Genomic DNA, 22,865 nt, shown 5'->3' on the forward strand with positions numbered 1-22,865 from the left:
TTCATGTTCAGGGAATACTATGTGCAATATCCCCCCCCATGTGCAATTAAGAGTCTTTTACTGTAAATAATATTGTTTATTGTTTATTGCTTTTTTTTTTTTTTTTTTAATTCTTATTTATATTGTGTATATATATTGTGTATATAGTGTAAATTATTTATCCAAATTTTTTGTAACTGAGTGTCCTGCTATCCCTTTCTGCTGCTACACTGTAAATTTCCCCACTGCGGGACTAATAAAGGATTATCTTATCTTATCTTATCTTATCTTATGTTACTGTAGTCAGTGTACGGCCTCCAGAATGACATCCGCAGCCACAGCCCCACACACACCGCCACACCTGAGGTTAAAGAACCTACTGAGGAGGAGCTGCACGGACAGGTACACACGCATCCATGGAAACGCACAACACACTCCTACACACCTGGGATTGAAGATGAGGAGTTTCAGTGCACACTTACTTTGTACTCTGACTTTATTGGTAATACATGTTCTAATTGTACTGGCTATCCAGTGACAAATAAACAAAACACAAGTATTTCATTCATATTATCTATTTATTATATAATAGTATCATTATTATATAGATTTCATTATTTTATAGATGTATTTTCTTGTAATTTATTTATACACATTTGTGTCTAAATGTTAATGAACACTCCTTCTAATGATTTCAGCTTCTTAGGGTATAAAGCTCTCCAGTATTGAGTTGTGGAACAGTGGAACTGTGTTCTCTGGAATGATGGCTGGTGCGCCATCCAATACTTTTGGGATGAGTTGGGGGGTTGGGGATGAGGTGTGTTGGTGACCATCCAATATTCTCACCTCACTAATGTTTTAGTCACTGAATTCAATCAAATCCTCACAGCAGTGTTCCAAAATCTAGTGAAAACCCTTCCCGGGACAGTAGAGACAGTTCCAGTTCCAGTCAGTAAGTAAGTGCAGGGTGCAGAGTGTGTTTGTATGGGGTGGAGGTGTGATGAGGCCGGTGAGATAGCTTTGTTCCAGTGGATTGGAAAAGTGGGGAGTCCTTTTTGGTGCCATGGAGAGCCATTTTTTACAAAAGATTCTTCACTGATCTGACGAACTTTTTAATCAGACAAAGAACTACTTAAGCATTCAGATGGTTCTTTGCGTTGTCCTGGTCTGCTATACATGAACCAGTAAACCGAGCTCTTTATGTGCGATTGTGAAAGAAAACTTGTTGAAAGCTTGTGCCAGTTTTACCCTGCTTCTCCTCTGGTCTGTGAAACAAGCCTAATAACACATCTTGTTACTTATTAATGCATACAGGCTTTATTGTTAATACAGGATAAAATTAGCCTGTGCTGTCATTAAATCTCCTTGTTTTAATGTGGAGCTGAAGAGTGAAAGTATGGAGGGGAAGTAGTTTAATGTAGCACACTTATACAAGCTTTGTTTCACACTGAATTAATAGTCAGTGTTAATAATTCAGTTCAGCTGTAGGAGTCTGTCGCACATTCTCCTCATTACCGGGCATGATGGAGCGCTATTACAACCTTATATGACTGGAAGAACTTGTTTTGATTGGTATGAACTTCTGTGACTTTTTGTAATGGCTTGTTATTACTAGCATGGCATTTATTACCTGTTATGGCTTGTTCTGATATTTATGTCCCGGTTTGACCTTTATAGTGTGTTAATTTTTGCTATAATTTAGTAGAATACACTGCTTTGTATGTTTCATATGCCCTGCTATAACATATGACCTGTGGTGATCTGGTGTGAATGTAATGATCTGTTATGGCTGTTCTGATCTGGTATCTGGACTTTTGTCCTGCTATAACATGTTATGGCCTGTTATGGTGTAGTAGTACAAGTAGCAGTAGCAGCAGTAGTAATGTCATGACCTGGTGTGGCTGTTAAGTCCTCATATGAGTGTTGTGACTGGTTATGGCTTTTGTGATCTGGTATGATTTTTATGTCCTGCTATAACCTGTTATGACATCCTATCACCTACTGTTATGATTCAGTATGACTCAGTATGTAATAATCTGATATGATCTGGTATGACCTTTGGGCCCTGCAATAACTTGTGTTGACCTGTTATGAGTAGTATTAGTAGTGTAATGACCTGGTGTAACTATGTCATGATCTGATGTGGCTGTTAAGTCCTAATATGACTGTTGTGACTTGCTATGGCTGTTGTGATCTGGTATGACTTTTATGTCCTGCTGTAATTTGCCATGACTGTCATGAACTGTTGTAATCTGGTAGGACCGTTATGGCCTGTTATGAACTAACATGACTGTTATAATCTGATAAGACTCATATAGCCAAATATGACTGTTAAGACTGATATTGCTTTTATGTCCTGTCATAACTTGCCATGACTGTTATGACCTAATGTGACTGTCATGAATGCTGTGAATTGGTATGACCTGTTGTGATCTAGTAGATTTGTTATAACCAGGCCTGTCTGTTATGACCTGTTATAGACTGGAATTACTGGAATTACTGGGGTGAAAGGTGTAACTGCTATGATTTAATAGGACCTATTAAGTTATGGTGCTAATGTTATAACTATTATGATGTAGTATGTCTTGTCATAACTTGTTATTATCTGGTTTAATTTCTAAGAACATGCTCATAATTGTTTCTTTCTTTACAGATACAATATTGGCAAGTTCAGTTGGACAGACATCGGTTAAAAATGTCAAAAGTTGCTGACAGGTTAGTTCTCTTCTCTTGCTGATCTTCATAAGATTTTCAAGTGGATAAGTAAATGATGTCCTGTATATAAAGTACACACATGAGTGTGAGATGTTTGAAGCATTATGAAACATTAATACTGCATTATAATTCACCTGTGATCTCTCCTTTTGCAGTTTGTTAAGCTACACAGAACAGTATATGGAGTACGACCCTATCTTCACCTCGCCAGACCCCTCAAACCCTTGGATCTCGGATGACAATACACTCTGGGAACTGGAAGCCAGGTGTGTGTGTGTTTGTTTGTTTGTCTTCATGTACAGGGGTTGTACAAAATAACAGAACCGCTGCTGTGCCTAATACACACAGACCAGTGTAATACACACTACCATGCCATTACATATTGGTCTTACTGCTGAGAATGGTCCACCACCCAAATAATATCAGGTCAGAGGTGGTCTTACTGTCGTCCATTTCCATTGATAAATGAGGTAGAGTGCAGCTGATAAATTGGGAATCAGCAGATGGGCTGCGGTCAGTAATTGTGAACCTACAGAATGACCAACTGAGTGTTTTCAACCTTTTGATCAATCACTGCCGTCTGTCATGTAAAGGAAAAACAAACCAGCAGTGAGAATGATGGAATTATCAGACTAAGAGTGGGTGAGTCTTACTGAAGGGAAATTTATTCAAACACACATTATTTTGGCCACCTGACGGAAGGTGTTGTTTTTATAATATTAAAATTTAGCAGCCAGTAGCAATTGCACAATACAGCACAGTAATACAATATAATAATAATAATAAAGTGTAAATGTAAAAAAATGTAAAAAACAATATGCATTTGAAACCAACCAGAGATGAAAGGCAGTGCAGTTATAAAGAATAAGGAATGATGCAGATGGATGACTGAATAAATATTGGTATTAAAGTAAAGTGACAGTAGTTTCCAGGAGAGCAGATATACAGGATGTACATTACAGTGTAAATAGTGCAGATTAAACCTAGGATTAAAACATAACTAACTAAGAGACTCAGTCCTCAGTTCTCCTCCCTCCTGCGGCCCTACTGGGAAGAGTTGAAGAGCCTGATTGCTCTCGGAACAAAGGATCTCCTGAGTCTGTCTGTAGAGACGCTCTGTGACAGCAACCTGACACTGAACTTGTTCCTTTGGTCCATAATGATGGTCTGCAGTGGGTGACCATCATTGTCCATAATGGAGAGCAGTTTGTGCAGTGTCCTCCACTCTGTCCAGTTCCACACCAACCACTGACCCAGCACGTCTGACCAGCCCTGTCGAGTCGCATCTCGTCTCCCCCCGCCTCGTCTACCAGTGAAGCAACTTGTGAAGCCTGTTAGCTTGCCAATGCTGTTTTTTACTCAAAATCTAATTGTAACCCCAATCCTCAACCCCAAGGCTAATCCTAACCTCCATTCTGAGCCTAGTCCTAACCCTAACCTCAACCCAAAGCCTTGTTCTCGCCCTAATCCTAACCTTAAACTCAAATCCAAAACCTAATCCTGGCCCTAATCCCAACCTTAACCTCAAACTCAAAACCTAATCCTGGCCCTAATCCTAACCTTAACCTCAAAACTAAAACCTTATTCTTGCCCTAATCCCAACCTTAACCTCAACCCAAAACCTAATCCTGGCCCTAATCCTTATGTTAACCTCAAACCCAAAACCTTATTCTGGCCTTAAACCTAACCTTAACCTCAACCCAAAACCTAATCCTGGCTCTAATCCTAACTTTAACCTCAGCTCGTCCCTCAACTCCCAAACTCTTAACCCTCACCCTGGACCCTTAATCTCAGTCTAATCCAGTTAAGATCCAGTTCCAGCAGCAGGTCTATAGAAGCTGGTTGAGGATGATGTCTTATTAGACCTGGTAGATGATTTATCACATCTACAGACATGAACTTGGACTCTCCAAAGAATGTGAAGAAAAGCTGAATTCAGTAGATGTCTACTGAGTGTTCAGGTGCAGGTGCGTCACTGATATGGTTGATATGTTATTAAGGGTCTAATGAGTGTTTTATTCCATCCACAAAAGAACCACTTCAAATAAAGTGCCACCAACAAGTCATGCCAATTATGCCACTGATCATCATTACCACAGCAGCTCTGGGCATCTGAGGAGGGCGTTGTGTTAGTAGCTCACAAATAGGGCCTAGTGCAGTGGCAGCTGCTGTGTTCTGAGGTAGGAGATCTGCTCTGTAGTTTTTGTTGACAGACTGTCTGAATCTCGCCTCTCACAGAGTAGCTGACCACGCTTCTGTGTGCTGCTTCCATCAGTTCAATGGAAATTAACGATTGTTTATTAGCCTAACACTGGAAGTTAGTAATGGTCATCTCTGCAGACCAGGGAGCCTTTCAGAGTGAGATACAGTCAATAAGCCTGAAAACCCTCCAGACATCCACACACATAGTTTGGAGCTGTGTTTGCCAACCGTTGAACAGGACTTTTTTGTGTTTGCCGTTGAACAGGACGGGTCTTGTTGCTAAATGCTCTTATGATTGGTCTGTTTGCTTGTTGGTTTAATGGGGCTGTCCAGTTAAACTCAGTGGTCTGACTTCAATGCAGTCTTGTAAGTCTGGTCTTGAGCGGACTTGGTCTGCAGACCTGGTCTGATAATTAGGGTGGACCGACACCATTAGGCAGTAGACTATATACAGGACATCCATTTATGGTATACCGCCCTCCTGCCTGGGTTAACGCCGATGTAAGATCAGCATTGACTGGGTATCCCTGCTGCTGCCGCCTGCCCTCCAGATGGACTCCACAATCCTGGAACTGCTCCATCCCCCCCGATAAGACGTCTAACATCAATCCCTGGTTTTCAGTGGTTAAAACTGAGCTCGGCTGTGGTGTATTAGGCTACTGTGTATCCATTAGTTAACCATCATTACAGGCTTTTACTGTTACCTGTTGTTCTATCAGGGTTGGACCAGAGGTGGATGGGTTCCCCTAAAAGTCTAAGGATCTCCTAAGTCAGGTCAGGTCAGGACAGGAAACAGAAAGGACAGTGCAACACCTACACAGCACTCGGTACTGAATGTGTGTGGTAGGGATGAGGTGCAGGGTTATGTGATGTGCTATGATATATAGATCTTATAACATAGCTGAACACAGCAGTTACTGAGGTATAGGTGAACAGCTCTTGTGTAAACAGTATTTCGCAGCAATAGCCTGATAAGTGTGCAAGTAAGCACAAGGTGGGGGGCATCAATAGAGATGTGTAAATGAGTGCTTATGAAGCACTTATGTGTGTGTGTGTGTGTGTGAGAGTGTTTATGTGATGAGTGTGCGTGAGGTGAGATGGGGTCTCAGCTCAATTCTTGTGTGTTGAAAATTCTGATGGATTTGGGGGTGGAAGCTGTGGGAGGGGGGGGTTGGTCTGATGGATTTGGGGGTAGAAGCTGTTATTTTGAGGGAGCACTTGGGGCTCAGACCCTTGGGGTATGGTGGAGATGTTTTGTGTCCAATGCCTGTGGTTAAAAGCACCACAATCCCACAGGTGGTTGCTATGATGTTGCTAAGTAATTGCTATTTGCATTGCTATGTGGCTTCTAAGTAGTTGGTGTTGCTAAGAGATTGCTTTTTGCATTGCTAGGTGACTTCTAGGTAGTTACTATGGTGTTGCTAGACAGTTGCTATGGTGTCCTAGTTGATTTCTATGGTGTTGCTAAGTGGTTACTAGGTGATTGCTATGGTATCGCTAAGTGGTTGCTATGGTATCGCAGGTGGTTTCTTTGATGTTGTTAACCGGTTGCAGTGGTGTTGCTATGTGGCTTCTAAGTAGTTGGTGTTGCTAAGAGATTGCTTTTTGCATTGCTAGGTGACTTCTAGGTAGTTACTATGGTGTTGCTAGACAGTTGCTATGGTGTCCTAGTTGATTTCTATGGTGTTGCTAAGTGGTTACTAGGTGATTGCTATGGTATTGCTAAGTGGTTGCTATGGTATCGCAGGTGCTTTCTTTGGTGTTGTTAACTGGTTGCAGTGGTGTTGCTACGTGGCTTCTAAGTAGTTGGTCGAAAGGGTGAACCTCTCTTTTCTAGATGGTAGCTATAGTGTTGCGAAGTGGTTGCTATAGCATTGCTAGATGTCTTCTAAGTCGTTGCCATGGTAATACTGGTGAAAAGGGTGAAACGCTCTTTCCTAGGTGGTTGCTATAGTGTTGCTAAGTGGTTGCAATAGCATTGCCAGGTGGCTCCTTCTTTTAAAGGAGGACACAACAGTGTTTGAGAATAATGGTACACTAAATGGACAAAAGTATTGGGACACCTGCTCATTCATTGTTTTTTTCCCAAATTAAATGCATTTGCACTGTGCATCTGTGTCAGCAACAGGTGCAGCTACATTCAGTAGAGGGGTCTCTAAAGGGTACTCTAGAGCTCTACAGGATTTGTACAGACTTTATAGTGAGAACCACTCAACCATCAGTGGCCTGCTCACTCAGCTGGCTCTGAAATAAATGGACTGCCCAGTAAATGAACAACAGTAGAATCCAGTAGCGAGTTTTGACACGTTCAGCTGCATGGGTGGATTATAAACTTACTGATCTGCTTCACATGCTAAACAGTCCAAGGACACTGGAGGTTAAGGTGTGTAAGGTGAACTGTGTGTGTGTGTGTGTGTGTGTGTGTGTGTGTGTGTGTGTGTGTGTGTGTGTGTGTGTGTGTGTGATGGGAGAGGGGATGACTGGTCTGGGCTGGGTAATAATCACTATCAGACGCTGCACATCCAGCATGGCCTCATATCAGCTCTCTCACATCACTGCTTCTGCTGAGCTGTGTTTGCTGAAGTAACAGCAGAAATGACCTTATCTCACTTTCATGTGTGAATCCATCCCTCCCCCTCGAAACACACACACACACACACACACACACACACACACACACACACATACATACACACACACACATACACTGCAGTTAACAGATACAATTTAATCAATATCTTCACACTGTTCTCTCTCCCCCTTTCTTCTCCCGTTCACTTTCCTTCTTCTATTCCTCTCTCTCTCTCTCTTTCTCTCTCTCTCTCTCTCTCTCTCTCTCTCTCTCTCTCTCTCTCTGTCTCTGTCTTTCTCTCTCTCTCTGTCTTTCTCTCTCTCTCTCTCTCTGTCTTTCTCTCTCTCTCTCTCTGTCTTTCTCTTTCTCTCTCTCTCTCTCTCTCTCTCTCTGTCTTTCTCTCTCTCTCTCTGTCTTTCTCTCTCTCTCTCCCCCCTCTCTCTCTCTCTCTCTCTCTCTCTCTCTCTCTCTCTCTCTCTCTCTCTCTCTCTCTATCCCTCTGTCTGTGTGTGTGTGTGTGTGTGTGTGAATTGAGCTGATAAAGGTGTATGTGCAGATTTGAGCTGAAACCCTGCAGCTCCATCACCACATGCAGCCAGTCACCACACACACACACACACACACACACACACACACACACACACACACACACCCACACACAGCCACACACACACACACACACACACTCACACAATAAAACTGTAATAGTTTGAACCCTCCGATATCAATACCTTCATCAAATCAAAATAATAAAATATGGAAGGTTCCATTATTTCTCTCCGTTTCTTTCAGACCTACAAGTAAAACATGTACAGGCCTCTACACCATTGGGAGAGCGAGAAGGGTTGTAATAGAGTCTAATTTGACTGTAATTTAAGACCAATGATAATTTAGCTTTTAAATAAACCAGATTAGACCGACTCCAGGAATAGTGAAGATTTAGATGTCAAACTAGATCTGGTTGGACTAAAGTCCAGGACTAGCGTTCATTTAGAGTCAAAACACAGGACTGTGATCATGATCATTAGGGTTAGATGAGCTGGAGATACCTGAAGCAGTATGAGGTTCAAAATGTAGAAATTCCTGCACAAGTGATCCACTATCTAACCCTGGCCTCTCAGATGTGTTAGACTGTGTGTCCAAATGTTTGTGGACACCGTTTCTAACACTTTCTACTACACCTATTGCTGACACAGATGTGCAAATGCACACACATTATCGAGAGCAACTTACAAACATGCTTCACTGTTTACTCCGAAAATATCCAAGGCTAGGATACCACTGAATACAAACGTCAGTATGTAGACCTAGATCGGTGTCAAGACTGAAGCACCATAGCATGTCTAGTTCCTGAAGAGATGTATTTCTAATACAATATGTGTCTCTAGAGTAGATAAACATGAACCTATTGGCACCATGCCTAATTCCAGGCACGGGCTTAGCGGGACAAAAAAAAAAAGCCCCCCCCAGCATTGAGCTGTGGAGCAGTGGAACTGTGTTCTCTGGAATGATGGTGATTGATTTCTGAAGTTACAATGAACGATCAGGTGTCCCAATACATTTGTCCATATAGTGTATGAACACCGGTGTGCATTACAGCAGGACAAAGTCCAGCAGGCATGCTCATGGATAAATATTGGCTGTTGACTATGGCTGCTTACATTACTGGTAAAGCCCCATTCTGGAATGACTGAAACACTGTCATGGCTATAGAGGCCTAAAAGGCCACGAGTTCACATGCTTTATTTACTCTTCCTGTGGTGATGAGCATGGATGGGTCTGGGTCGATATCAGCAAAAAAAAAAAAAAAAAGAGATACCATAAAAAGCATTAAATATAAAGTGGGATGCTTAGAGATTGTTGTTTAGAGATATTTACATTGAAACAGAAGCTTCTAAGCTGTTTGTTGTTGCTAATTTTACTAACTAATACATCTCAACAGCTTATTATGACACCTGACCTCTGGAGCTCTCTCCAATTTAGCCATAGGTTGACCTGCTTTACTGTCTTTGACTTTTCATTGGTCCTCATGTTCTAAAACAGGCACAACTTCTGTTGTTGACATTTATATCAATATCTATATAAATGTCACCTCTAGAATCAGCTCTAGCACTTTCATTAGCTCTCTCAGGCACGAAAAAGGTTACAGTAACGCACAGCTGACCAAAAAACTACTGAGCAGCCAACTGTCCAGTAAATCTTGGTTAGGTTGGCTGAAACAGGGGAGGACTGTGTATAAACACAGGCTGTAATTTCCTTTCATAGAATTTGGACACAAATGGAGTTTAATACATGTTTTAAAAACACTGGTCAGTGAATGTGCTGAGGTAATTTTTCACAGTAATTTAAGTAATTTAACACACCTGCCTGTAAAGTGCTGTAAGGTGCTACTCTAGACTCTAGACCCCCAGCTGGACGGTTATGGATGGGCAGCAGGCAGATTGTAGGTGAGCACACCTGCATTGTGTGATGGCATTAATCAACAAACAGAGGTGTGCAGTAATCAGCATCCTTTCAAATGAATATCACTGCTGGCCAAAGAAAAGCATGGATGTCCAAAATGGTGATTTTACAGAAGAAGGCAAAAACTGTTCTTAACTTTGAATGGAAGTCAATGTAAAATTTGAGTTTATTCCAAGTAATTTAGAGCATTTCTATTGGTCAGTTCATTCAGAATTAATTACACAAGGTACAGATTAGCTACTGGGTTTAAATCATGGGGAAAGCTGAAAACAGACAGAAATGGAGATACATGGTTTGGACAGCAGTATGAAGAAAATGTGATTGGATTCTGAGAGGACAGAATTGCAGTGTTCACAATTGGGCTTTCTTTATCCTCAGTGTCAATTTAAGATTGGACTGAAGTGACCAGTCTGTTTCCAGACATTATTACTATTAATAGTGACCAGTGTTAACAAATGACCCTATCCTCTCTCTCTCTTTCTCTTCCAGTAAGGAGCCAGTTCAGCAGAGGGTGAAGCGGTGGGGCTTCGGGTTTGATGAGGTTCTGAAGGATCCAGTAGGGAGGGAACAGTTCCTGAAGTTTCTGGAATCCGAGTTCAGCTCCGAGAACCTGCGGTGAGCTACACTCAGCTAAACTCGCCCGTTTTACGGATTAAGTGCATGTCACTTTTCATCTGCAGGATTAATTACTCTCCTACTTGCTCGGATTTCAGCACTGTTGCCTTCTCGCCGGTGAGAAAGGCTTGTGTTTGAGGTTTTAACCAGAACCTGATTAAAAGCCGTGTTCGAACTATAGTTCAGTTCATTAAGATGAGCAGGAATAATGTGGAATAGACATTTAGGGGCCTGTTATACAGATATGGACCACGTCTAGTCTAGAGGACTGCATTGCACTGCCAGTGGTGATTCACCACAGATTTATAATCCTGTTAGACGCTTTTCCAGTCTAAGCTTGTGGGTAAACTGGTATGGAAGGCAATGCAGATTTGCTGATCTGAGGAGGAAGATAAACCTCAGAGCTCCATCTGGTGGCCGTGGGGTAGAAGGGGGTGATTTTGTCACTGCAGTGGAAAATGAAATGTATTTATATAGATTTAAACTAACTGCTGCTAATAACACTGCCATTATTTGTGCAAAAAAAATATTGGCTTTTATAACAGACTGCAGTTTAAAATGATGAAATAAGTGTCTGCTCATGATCAGTTCATAATCAGCTCATAATTCTACTCATTAGAGTTCTCTAATCATTAGGTCTCATATCTGTAGATAAATGATCCTTTTATGTTGTTGGATGCAGGTTCTGGCTGGCTGTGCAGGAGCTGAAGAACCAGCCCATTCGGGAGGTTCCCAACAGGGTGCAGGAGATCTGGCTGGAATTCCTAGCCCCAGGAGCTCCCAGTGCTATCAACGTTGACTCCAAAAGCTATGACAAAACCACCAAGAACATCAAAGACCCCGGCAGATACACCTTTGAAGACGCTCAGGTCAGAATAATGAATTTGACTCCATTGATGTTTTTAAACTGTTGAGCACCATATAGTATTAGAAACAGCACTTCATACAGTACTCTTAGGTGAGCACCAGGTAGTATTAGATGAGCACCTGATAGTATTAGGTGAGCACCATATAGTATTAGATGAGTACCAGATAGTATTCAGTGAGCGAGGTGAGCAACAGGTACTACAAGGTGAACATGAGATACTTTTAGATGAGCACCATATAGTTTTAAATTAGCACCAGATAGTGTTAGGTGAGCACCACATACTGTACTATTAGGTGAGCACCAGATAGTGTTAGGTGAACACCACATACTGTACTATTAGGTAAGCACCAGATACTATTAGGTGAGTACCACATACAGTGCTGTTGAGTGAACACCAAATACTATTAGGTGAGCACCACATACAGTACTGTTAAGTAAACATCAGATACTATTGGGTGAGCACCACATACAGTACTGTTAAGTAAACACCAGATACTATTGGGTGAGCACCACATACAGTATTGTTAAGTAAACACCAGATACTTTTAGGTGAGCACCACATACAGTACTGTTAAGTAAACACCAGATACTATTGGGTGAGCACCACATACAGTACTGTTAAGTGAACACCAGATACTATTGGGTGAGCACCACATACATTATGTGAAACCTGCTTAACTGAATAGTATCTGACGCTCACCCAGAATTAAAAGATATCTTTTCCTTATTATATAATTTACAGTCAGGGTCATACTGTCTGCCTCATGCTGCACAATAATTGTATTGTGTTGCCTAGTTATTTACTGTTGTGGAAGACTGAATTCAGTCTGTATCTTTTTGACTTGTACTGTGTGTTTCTGGAAACGTGTGTTTTGCACCGAGGACACAGCTCTTGTATGTGTTTTCAATTAAAACTAAAGATGAATATCACTGCAATACTCTCCAATACTACAATCATGACAATTCTATGAAATGTGACAATATAAAGAGTTACTACGCTTGATTTTACAAAATGAAACTCTTAACTGTAAAACAATCTTCTCTGTCTTGAGCCTCAAGAAAGGCTCTGTACACATTCACTAGTTTTGGAAAAAAATTATTCATTTATGTACTATATTTATATAATGTAAATTTGAAGTGCTTCTTCAAAATCTTCAGTGTATGAATACAGGTCAGTGTTCATAACCTCCTCCTCTCTCTCTCTCTCTCTCTCTCTCTCTCTCTCTCTCTCTCTCTCTCTCTCTCTCTCTCCTTCAGGAGCACATCTACAAGCTGATGAAGAGCGACTCGTACAGCCGCTTCATTCGATCCAGTGCCTACCAGGAGCTTTTGCAGGCCAAGAAAAAGGTAAAGTTTCTAAAGCGACTGGAGACCTCCATCTAGGCGCCTGCCTTCAGCACATCCGTCCTCCCCGCAGCACCCTGCTGCCCCCTGCAGTTCTGGAGCAGTGGGAGGTTTTGGAGCCTGGGACTTCTACCAGGGGCTAATGCCATTACTATGCAGCCTTGCCATTATCATGCAGGGACCATTTACTCTGCAGCCCGCAGGATTATACGCCTTTTTTGTTCAGCCCGTCCTCAGGGACGTGTGTGTGTGTGTGTGTGTGTGTGTGTGTGTGCAGAGAGAAACTCTATAGTTAAGCTGATGCTGTTATATGGACTTTCTCTTGCTATCTTGCTCTGAACAGGAGCCTCATTATCACATGGCTGGTTCAGGCACCTGTTGTATTGAGAGTTTTTTTTTTCACCTTTGCATCCATCTGAACTTGATTTGCTTTGTTTTTTGTTGTATCTGTCAGATATTTTTACTGCATGTTCCTCTTTCTGTCACGGCTTTTGATTATTTTCTATCTGCCTTTCTTTTCCGTGTTTAGTTCTCCTTTCCTGGTTTCTCTGTCTTTCTGTTCTTTGTTGTTGTTGTTTTTTCCTGTTCTCTGTCCTTCTGAAGTTCTGAAGCATGCACTAGGAAGGCAGATGTTCATGAGATTGCCTTGTAAATTGGTAAGTTTGTCTCACCAGAAGAGCAGAATGAGCTTTTATGCATAAAGCACTGAGCTGCTGTTATAGCTGGCCATAGCCAAATGTCCAGCGCTGCTGACCATTTCGATTTCATTTGGTTTATGAATGCAAGCAAAAGTGAAAGAAAGCAAGTTAAACTTATTAAACAATAGAAAGAATGGAAAAGCTGGTTAAAGGGGAATTGTTAAGACGTAAACATAGACGTAGACGGAAATAGTCTTTGCAGTGGTAGCGAATGGAGCCGGTGGTTGTAATGATACAGCGCAAATAAGCCTTATCCACTCTCCAAAACCTCCAGTGAACCTTTATATGTAATTTTGATGATGGTAAAATAATGGGAATAGTTTTCTTTGGAGGCGATTCTGTCTTCCTTCACCCTACATGCACCTTTCTGCCATGAATGTATTTTGAGAAATGGGTTTTTAGGAAGAAACCTCCTCAAAAGGATTGTCAAACAATGTCTCATCCATTTTACAGTCAATTCATAGCTATTAAATCTTACCAACCTGTCCGTGATGTAGCGTTTAGAAGCATTAAACATGTTAGACGTCTGATTTCATTCAGCATCACTGTGAACAGTTCTGATTCAGTAGAGTTTGTCTGTTTTTCACACCAAACCCACTCAAAATGACTTTGTTTACTTTCACTCTTAACCAGGAAATCTGCTGCAATTCCCCCTTTTTAGATGTAAGTAGGTCTGTTTAAAGTAGATAGGAGCTGAGGTGTGAGAAAATGTGCTATATGTCAATATGTCATATCAATCATTTTATATTGATGAACTCAATTCTACTATTTTTCGTCTTATTTTGTTTTACAGAAAAGCAAGAACCTGTTCTGAAGACGTGGCTGGGTAAGTCCGTCCCCTCTGATACCAATTCATTCATAAATATTCAATATGTATATTTTAAGGGTTTGGATCTAAGTACTTATTTGTAAGGCAGCAAGTGAACAGTCAGTTCTTAAAGGTGATGTTGATAGTAAGAGCAGGAGAAATGGCTAAGCATATGAATCTGAGCCATTTTGACAAGAACCACACTGTGATGGCTACAGCACTGGGTCAGAACATCTCCAAAACATCAGGCAGGTCTTGTGGGGTGTTCCCACAAGGAAGGACATCCAGTGAACCGGCATCAGGGTCATGGGCACCCAAGGTGCATTGATGTGGTCCATGGAGCCCCCACCTCACATCTTACAGGAAATAAAGGATTAAACTAAAGTCTTGGTGTCAGACACCATAGACACCTTCAGAGGTCTTGTGGAGCTCCAGGCCTCAGGTCCCAGAGCTGTTTCGAGGCACAAGGGGGACCCACATCATTTTAGACATGGTTAATATGGTTATTTGTGTAATATGGTTTGAATATCATGGCTGATGAGTGTAATTAAGTCATACAAATTAATAATATTTTTTATTTTAAAAACAGAAATGTAATTTCCTTCAAATCAGAGTTTGAATCCTTGTTTTTGTCTCTTTTTTTAGGACGGCACTGCTATGTCAGCCAGGCTGCCAAACTTGCAGCCGTGTTAAATACCACCACACTTCAACTGGGGAGACTGGGAAAAAGGACGACGTGTACATTATTGTAATCTACTGTTCTCCATAATAAAACCCACAGCGGTAGACCAGTCATTGCATGTCTGATCAACTGAGGTACTGCTCTCTTAAAAAAAAAAAAAAAAGACACAAAAAGACAGCTCTTTATTTTCTTCCCATCATCATCTTTTTGTGATGAGGCACTCTGGACTTTTTCCACTGACTTGAAATTGCGGCAAAAAAAAAGCCATTCGCTCAGTTACTTCCTTAGAATCACACGTGCTGAACTGAGTATAGTAATAAAATCCATTCTAGAAGAAAGTCTCAAAAGCTTAGTAATCATCTCTGCTGGAATCCTTATTTTTCACCGTTGTTTGAGAGAACCCTGCAACTTCCCGTATCACCATTAAGTTCCCTTCTTGCACTACTTCTGCCACTGCAATTGTAAAGTCACATCTGAAGAGGGAGCTGTATCTTCATCTTATCTTCATCTTACTTGAAAATGCTTTTAACGTGTCTCATTTATTTTTATACTATATTTAAGAATATCTTGATTTGTTATCTGTATATTATTATTATTATTATTATTATTATTATTATTATTATTATCTTTTTTGTTTCATTTTTGTAAATATCTGTACAAATCCTTGGGAAGCAGGGAAACACAATAGAAAAGACTATTTAAACAAATTAAGGATAAAGCATATTTTTAACCCCACATCCACCCTGTTACACATGTTATTTTTATTAGAGATACAGTTAAACAAACACAAGCTTATATGTAGATCTGTTCAATGAAGCTATCACTGCCTCTGAGCTGGACGTCTTTGGATCACCTGTGATGTATTTATGGAGTATGATGTATGTTTTGGTATGGCTTTATTTGAAGGCTTACCTGAATTTGGTCTTCATAACACACACACACACAGATAAACATTGAATAATATTTAAAAAGTACGCAGTACTTGAGTATTTAAGAACCATGTTCTGTCAGTATTCATGAGATTTCTTAAAAAAACACCCTAGTTGCTGTTGGTTTTACATAAGGAAAACATGCTGGGTGAACCCACATCCGTTTTGCATCTGAACATGGATGCATGGATTTTTTTTTTTGTTTGTTTGTTTTTTTACCTAAATAAATTCACTGTTCGTGATACTTCATTATTTCTTATAGATGCGAAGCCATTTAATTGTGTTCATGTGTGGCATGGCCACACCCACAACTAATTTCATTGGATGCTGATGGTTTGGGCTTCAGCGTACATTTACAGACTTTCCCATTGGCTCCTGGTGCCTTCTGTTTGCATACTGGGTGTGTCTTTCCTCCTTCCCTCGCCATCAGTATATAGTCATTCCTCACAGGCTACCTCCCCTTAGGTATGCCCTTATATTTATATATAAATATACATATAATAGTAGGCTGCTTGGTCTCAGCAGTGAAGTAAATAGCATTGATTATCTGGTTATAGTGGCACCTGTCAAGGGTTGAGATCTACTTATACGGATTGGGCAGCATTTGAACAGCCAACTCTTGAAGATGATGTTGGTGTTAAAAGCAGGAGAAATGGTCAGGCATAAGAATCTGAGCCACTTTTTGACTATATATAGGAAATAATTTTTTTTTTTTTTATCTGAAGTAGAAATATACAGCACTAAAATAAAATAATTCTTTTTATTAACTTAAGTTATATGTGAATGATGCTTTATTACAGTGTTATCAATTAAACTAATGTACTTCATTCAGTTTAAGGGTCTTAAGTCAGAGGTTATGTGATGTCATCTTGTGAATACTGACATTAGCTGTTCAGAAATACTCAGTAATCCTTTTTAATGTGTCAGTGTTGATGTATGTGCTATGAAGTCTTCAATTAAAGTGTTACCAGTGTTTTAGTTGGACTCATGAATAGATACACACTGCACATAGGATGTGTTTGCCTGAGTGGAGTGGGGAGAGAGTGCAGTATGTTATTAAGTAGTGTAAACATGTGTAATGTGTGTGGAGTTGTGCTGGTGTGTGTGTGTGTGTTGACAAACAGTGTGGGTGTTAGTTTGGTTGGTTGGCTGCATACTGGTTAGTGTGTATGAGTGGATATAGGTTGTGTGTGTGTTTATGTATGATTGGGTGTATGTTAAAATGGATATACACTCACCGTCCACCTTATTAGTGTAATTCCACACACTGTCCATTTCACTGAACATACTGGTCCCTGTTTGCACTCTTTAAACCACTTTTTATTCCATAAAGAATCTTCAAATATTCAAAATACATAATGCAATGGTTCTAGATCAATTTTAAGGTCCTTCCTTGAACATTATGCTGAGGGTTCAACCTAAAAAACTCGCACTTACATTTTTCCATTGAATGTTTCTAATCTAAAATCTGTAAAAGGAATAACAAGTATAAATGATAAGTATAAATACATATAAATTTTAATAATTAATTCATGCAAATCATAATAATAAATCAGCATAAATAAAATAAATGCAGCAATCATTGCAATTAAATAATATTAAAATAAAATACTGTTATAAAATAGAAATCTGCATTATTTCAACAGCAAATGCAAGGACTCCTTTTCATCCCTGAAATAGCAACATTTTTTATGCCCTTATGTGTCATCCTAAGAGGCTTCTGAGGCTTATAGGGAACTAAAAAAAACTATTTCTGTGAAACTGTGGAACTATGTTCTCTGGAATGATTGTGCTCCACCCAGTATTTTTGGGATGGGGTGGGGATGGATGTCGCTTAAATCACATCCTCACTGCAATGCTCCATCATCTAGTAGAAAGTCTTCAGTGGACAGTAGAGACAGTTACTCTAACAAAAGCACTATTTTTACGACCCTTGATTTCAGAAAAAAACAATGAATTAGCAGGTGTCCCAATACTTTAGACCATGTAGTGTATAAATCAAGTTTGACCATTGCAATTCTCCTTAATTTACACTTATTTGTACAACACTGTACCATTTGTTTTCACATGATTATGTATAGTGGGTTATGTATGTTGGTTCTTAACCTGTGGTTACATCTTCAGGTCTGCCAGTGAAGTCTGAACCAGTGGGAGAGCTCACTTGACTTGACCTTTGATACCACAGGAAACAAAAATCCTGATTGGACAATTTCTCATTTGTCAGTTTAGAAAGGTAAGCCTGTTACTATGATGGGTTAATATGTGTTACCATTAGTGTTACCATTTAAATACAACCATAATTCTACTAAATAAAAATGACAGATATGTTTATAATTGTCAGAAACGATTATAAGCCTTGACCAGTGACCTTTAAGGTCCAGAGAATTCCTGAATTCCTGAAACTTTTATCGGACATTTAGCTGTTTGTTTAACATCAGCATAGAAATAAAACAACAATTCCTGATGTCCAATGACATGATAACATATAATATAATCAAGATATGACCAAGGACAGAGCCTTAAGGGATATCACGTTACCTTACAAGGAGTACCCCTATCTGTACCCCCAATTTCCTGACCCCTCTCGCCACACCATTTAACACTAGTCAGTTTCTAACCATTCTCAGTACAGCAGCCACACTGACATGTTGGAGGTACGGTAGTGTGTGTGTGTGTGTGTGTGTGTATGTGTATGTGTGTGTGTGTGCAGTGCTGGTACAAACTGTTCAGCAGCAAGGTGGAGGTCTCAAAGTGGCTGGTGAGTGTATATTGATGGATTTGTGTGTATGTCTAGACCTAAGACTCGATTGGTCCTTCACACACTGTTGTGAACTGTATGGATTGGAGAATGTTGCTGGGTGTGTGCAGTATGCTGGTGGTTGTGCATGGACATGGCTGTATAGTGGGATGTATGGTATTCGACTGTTTTTTTTATTGATTTAGGTTTTTTAACCTGTAAATCACTGGTCAAAAGTCTCGTTTTTGACAATGCCCTTTTATAAAACAGCAGTGTAACTTGCAATTGTGCTGTTCATTGAAGAAAATGCTATGGACTGATGGAAGGATGAGCTGAGATCCCATGAGTGTTGTGGTTGTAAATGGGTAAAGTGTAGCTCCCATCACACCTCAGTCAGAACTGGGCTTCTTGTTCAGGTTCTGTTATAATAGTAACTACAATAGTATAAGTAGGCCTAGTGAATATTTAAAACGATCTATGGGAGAGCGGGATACAAAATAACAAAGGGTTAATTATGAAAAATACATTATGTCTAAAAGTTTGTGGACACTCCTTCTAATGAATGCATTCGGCTACTTTAAGTTGCAGCCATTGCTAAAACAGATGTGCAAATGCCAATAGATTAGGTCTCTCTGAAGCAGATCAACATAACCCTACTGGGACCTTGCCTAATGCCAGGCATGGAATAGAGGGGTGTAAGGCCCCCAAACTTAAGTTGTGGAGCAGTGGAACCGTGTACTCTGGACTGATGGTACTCCATCTGATATGTTTGGGATGAGGTGGGGTGGAGATCATCCAACATCCTGATCTCCCTAATGTTCTTGTCACTGAATGCAATCAAATCCTCACAGCAACACTCCAATATCTAGTAGAAAGTCTTCCCTGGTCAGTAGAGACAGTTACTCCAACCAAAGCAGGATAAACTATTTTAATACCCTTGATTTCAGAAGAACCAATCAATGAGCAGGTGTCCCAATATTTTTGTCCATGTAGTGTATGATATGTTGTACCCCGTCCTCCCTACTGATTTTTGCAGTATTAATGGTATTAATCAAGGGCTGTAGAACTCCTTGCCTACCTGGGACAGGCCTGTTTGGAGCTGAAATTTGACACAATGTGCAATGTGGGCCATGGCTTGTGAAGGGCTGGACTGGAAATCTGTTATGGTCTGAGTGTGTTAACGGGTGATGTGCGGGTGGAGAGGGACTTGAGTGGGGAAACAGGATTGGGGATTGGTGGCATAATGCATGCAAATCCAAAGCAGCCTGCTGCTCTTAGCGTAGCAGTGGGATAATGTAGAGTTGAAGAGCTGTCAGCGGAGGCTTGCAGTTGAAGGAAACTAATTTTAAAACTAGGAACAGGCTCTTTTTACAAGATGCAAACATCATCCTCGGCACAAACTTAAAAACAATTTCCCAATTTCCTGTCCGTTTTTAGTACTTCATCAAACCCAAGGTACCATAGATGTACAAAAAATGAACAAGCACCTTTATATTCCAGTCATGCAATACTCTTTTTAATCCACAGTGTTATGATGTTGAACCTGTTTCTGTTGTTTTGTCTGGGTACCGAGGCCCAAAGAAGGGGCACAAGCACCTTTTTGAAGCCCTCTCCTCCAGTCTCCGTTGTTGCATTTTCAGTATAGACTCTGTGACTCTGTAAATACATTCCAAACCCAATAAAAAGATCCGAAGGGATGAGAAGCAACCATGTTGCATTGTGGTGATTGTCAAATGTTGTTAGATCAAGAAAGCATTCTAGCAAACTAGCATTTAATGTTGCTAGGTCCCAGATAACATGCCCATGTGGAGCCTAAAAGGTTTGTCCATAGATTCCATGTTGGCCCTTCATATGGATGCCCACCAGGGTCACTGATGGGACCAAGAGAGGTTAAACTTGGACCTCATCTGGGTTGTACACTGCACATGAGGCCTAAATGGAAAGCATGTGAGATTAGGGTGGGCTGTGTCAATGGGGCCCATCTGCGAAACCCAACTGGGTCCCAGTAACAACACGTGTACAAGCCCACTCAGAGGACTAATGGTCACCTGGAACCCACCTGAACATGTTGACTGGGATGACTGTAAATAATCTTCAGGAAGATTTAACAAGGGTGGTGGTGGTGGTGGCCCACTGTTCTGGCAAAGAGTTAATCGTGACTCCCAGCCGTGTTGCACTTGAAGATTGGCCACCTTTGGAGTCAACTCGATACCCCCTGAAGAACAACTGCAGTTTTCAACATTTCTGTGTGTGGAAACCTCAAAAAGATGTTAAACTCTGGTTAGTGCTTGCAATATACACGGACCAGCCATCACACTAGCACCACCTGCTTCTATTATATAATATTCAGTAGGTCCCCCTTGTGCCGCCACAACAGATCTGAGCATGTAAAGCATGGATTCCACAAAACTTCTGTAGGTGTCCTGTTGTGTCTGGCACCAAGACATTACCAGCAAATCCTTTAAATCCTGTAAGTTGTGAAGTGGGACCTCCATGGATAGCATCAGTGACCCTTAGGTGCTCATGACACTGCATAACAGAAAAACCCCAGATGACCTGCCTGACTGCTCACTTGCTGCCTAATGTGTCCACCCCTTGACAGATGCCACTGTAGTACTAATGTTATGGCTGATCCGTGTATTATGTGGTTCATTTCATATGTGAATATTACATGTTTTACAGTATTCATATTGTCAGGATCACTGTTCAGCAGTACTGTTATATTAATGGCAGTATCAACACCCTTGTAACCCGGCAAAAAGTCCAGATTTGGAGAGTAGAAATGGAGTGGCTCAGTGGGGAATGTCAGGTGTGCAAAAAACACAGAAGTCAGCTATGTATTCCTGTGAATTACTAGTGTATATACAATGCTGTTATAATCAGACAATTACGGGTTCAAATCCTGGTGAGGAACATGAAGTGCAAAGATGGCTGGCTGCGGGCCTTCCCAGAAAAGAGGTGGTAAATAACTTGTTGTTATTGATGTTCTACCTGGATGTCCAGAGAGTGGATGAGCAGGTGTATGGACAATAATGAAGGCAGTTGTAGCATTAAATCTTACAGCTGTACCAAAACCCCAGTATTTAAATGAATTCTTTAATTCTCTTTTTGCAACTGTCTTCATTCACTAGCTTCCAAATAAAACTGAGATTAATGCTGCGTTCCATTTGGATTTCGGAGCTGAGACTGAAATCACACCCGAGTTGACCATGTTTCAGTTAAACTTACGGGCAATTGTACATGATTTCAAAGCATTTTCTAAAAAACAGCTAGTTAAAGACTTCACCAGATTTCACCACAACTGGTTTGACACTCCTTTACCAGTGATTTATGGCAATCTAACCAAAATATGGTTAGCATTGTTAGCACTGTGTCACGTTGTGAGCGATACCAGCTGATGATAATGCATCATATGGTATTTAGCACATCCAAACATCATGAAAACATGTCCACAGACAGACGTTAGATCAGACATGTGACTAATTTAATGAGACACAAATAGATAGCAGTGCTAGTAAACTGTGTAATACTACAGCTTTTATTACTGTTGATGAGAAATGCAGCCATTTTGGAAAATTTTTGAACCATGACTTTCTGAGTAGGAAATCCGACTTATGGAGGTGTTCTAAATGCAATGTCCTACTTTGAACTCGGGACAATCCGACACCCCAGTTCAAATGGAACGCAGCATAAGCCTAAGATGAATCAGCAAAATAATTCCCATAAATCCACCAAGTCTGAGCAGCTTTAGTGTTAGAGTTGTCTTCATAATGGAAAAAAAGAAGCTCTACAGTCTCAGGTAAACTCTTCTCATCGCTTTAAACACTGTGAGTTCCTCCTATGTCCCATAAAACAAGCAAGTCATTCAGGAGCTGCTGTGGCTCAGTGGTATAAACCAGTAGTCTGTGAGTGGGGTGTTTGGGGTTCGAGTCCTGCTAGAGGCATTTTTACATATGTTCACTGTGAAGCTCAAATCTGAAAGATAAATGCGCAAAAAAAATGCATGAGCAACTGTGGGATCCTGTGGCTCAATGGTAGATGCCATGCCTCTGTGGTTGGAGGTTATTGGTTCAAGTACTGATCTGGATCTCACAATGTGTGGAGAAGGTGAGGAGTGATCCCTGAAGAGGGGGGAGGGGGGTAAGTAAAGCCTCCCCCCCTGGGGCCTTTGGTAAGATGAGCGGCAGGGGTTATGAAGCTGAGAGCAAGAGTGTCAGTTAAATTTTATTTTAGACAGTGATGGTGGAAGTTTT

General features: G+C 40.7%; 1 protein-coding gene across 2 annotated transcripts in view; it reads left to right on the top strand.

Moving 5' to 3' along the window:
* Positions 1–20,319, top strand: part of rgs7b (regulator of G protein signaling 7b) — a 132,658-nt gene extending 112,339 nt beyond the window's left edge. Inside the window, exons 11-18 of one of the 2 annotated variants that reach the window (XM_072667046.1) lie at positions 283–381; positions 2,633–2,694; positions 2,850–2,960; positions 10,421–10,546; positions 11,229–11,415; positions 12,672–12,761; positions 14,250–14,282; positions 14,910–20,319. In XM_072667046.1, coding sequence (XP_072523147.1) covers positions 283–381; positions 2,633–2,694; positions 2,850–2,960; positions 10,421–10,546; positions 11,229–11,415; positions 12,672–12,761; positions 14,250–14,270 — 696 coding nt within the window. In that variant the 3' untranslated portion in view covers positions 14,271–14,282; positions 14,910–20,319. Of the gene's footprint in view, positions 1–282; positions 382–2,632; positions 2,695–2,849; positions 2,961–10,420; positions 10,547–11,228; positions 11,416–12,671; positions 12,798–14,249; positions 14,283–14,909 lie in introns of those variants that run through there. The other variant, XM_072667045.1, reaches the window with a different exon arrangement.
* The last annotated feature ends 2,546 nt before the right edge of the window (positions 20,320–22,865 follow it).

This window comes from Salminus brasiliensis, chromosome 22 (genome assembly GCF_030463535.1).
Source record: "Salminus brasiliensis chromosome 22, fSalBra1.hap2, whole genome shotgun sequence".
NCBI lineage: Eukaryota > Metazoa > Chordata > Actinopteri > Characiformes > Bryconidae > Salminus > Salminus brasiliensis.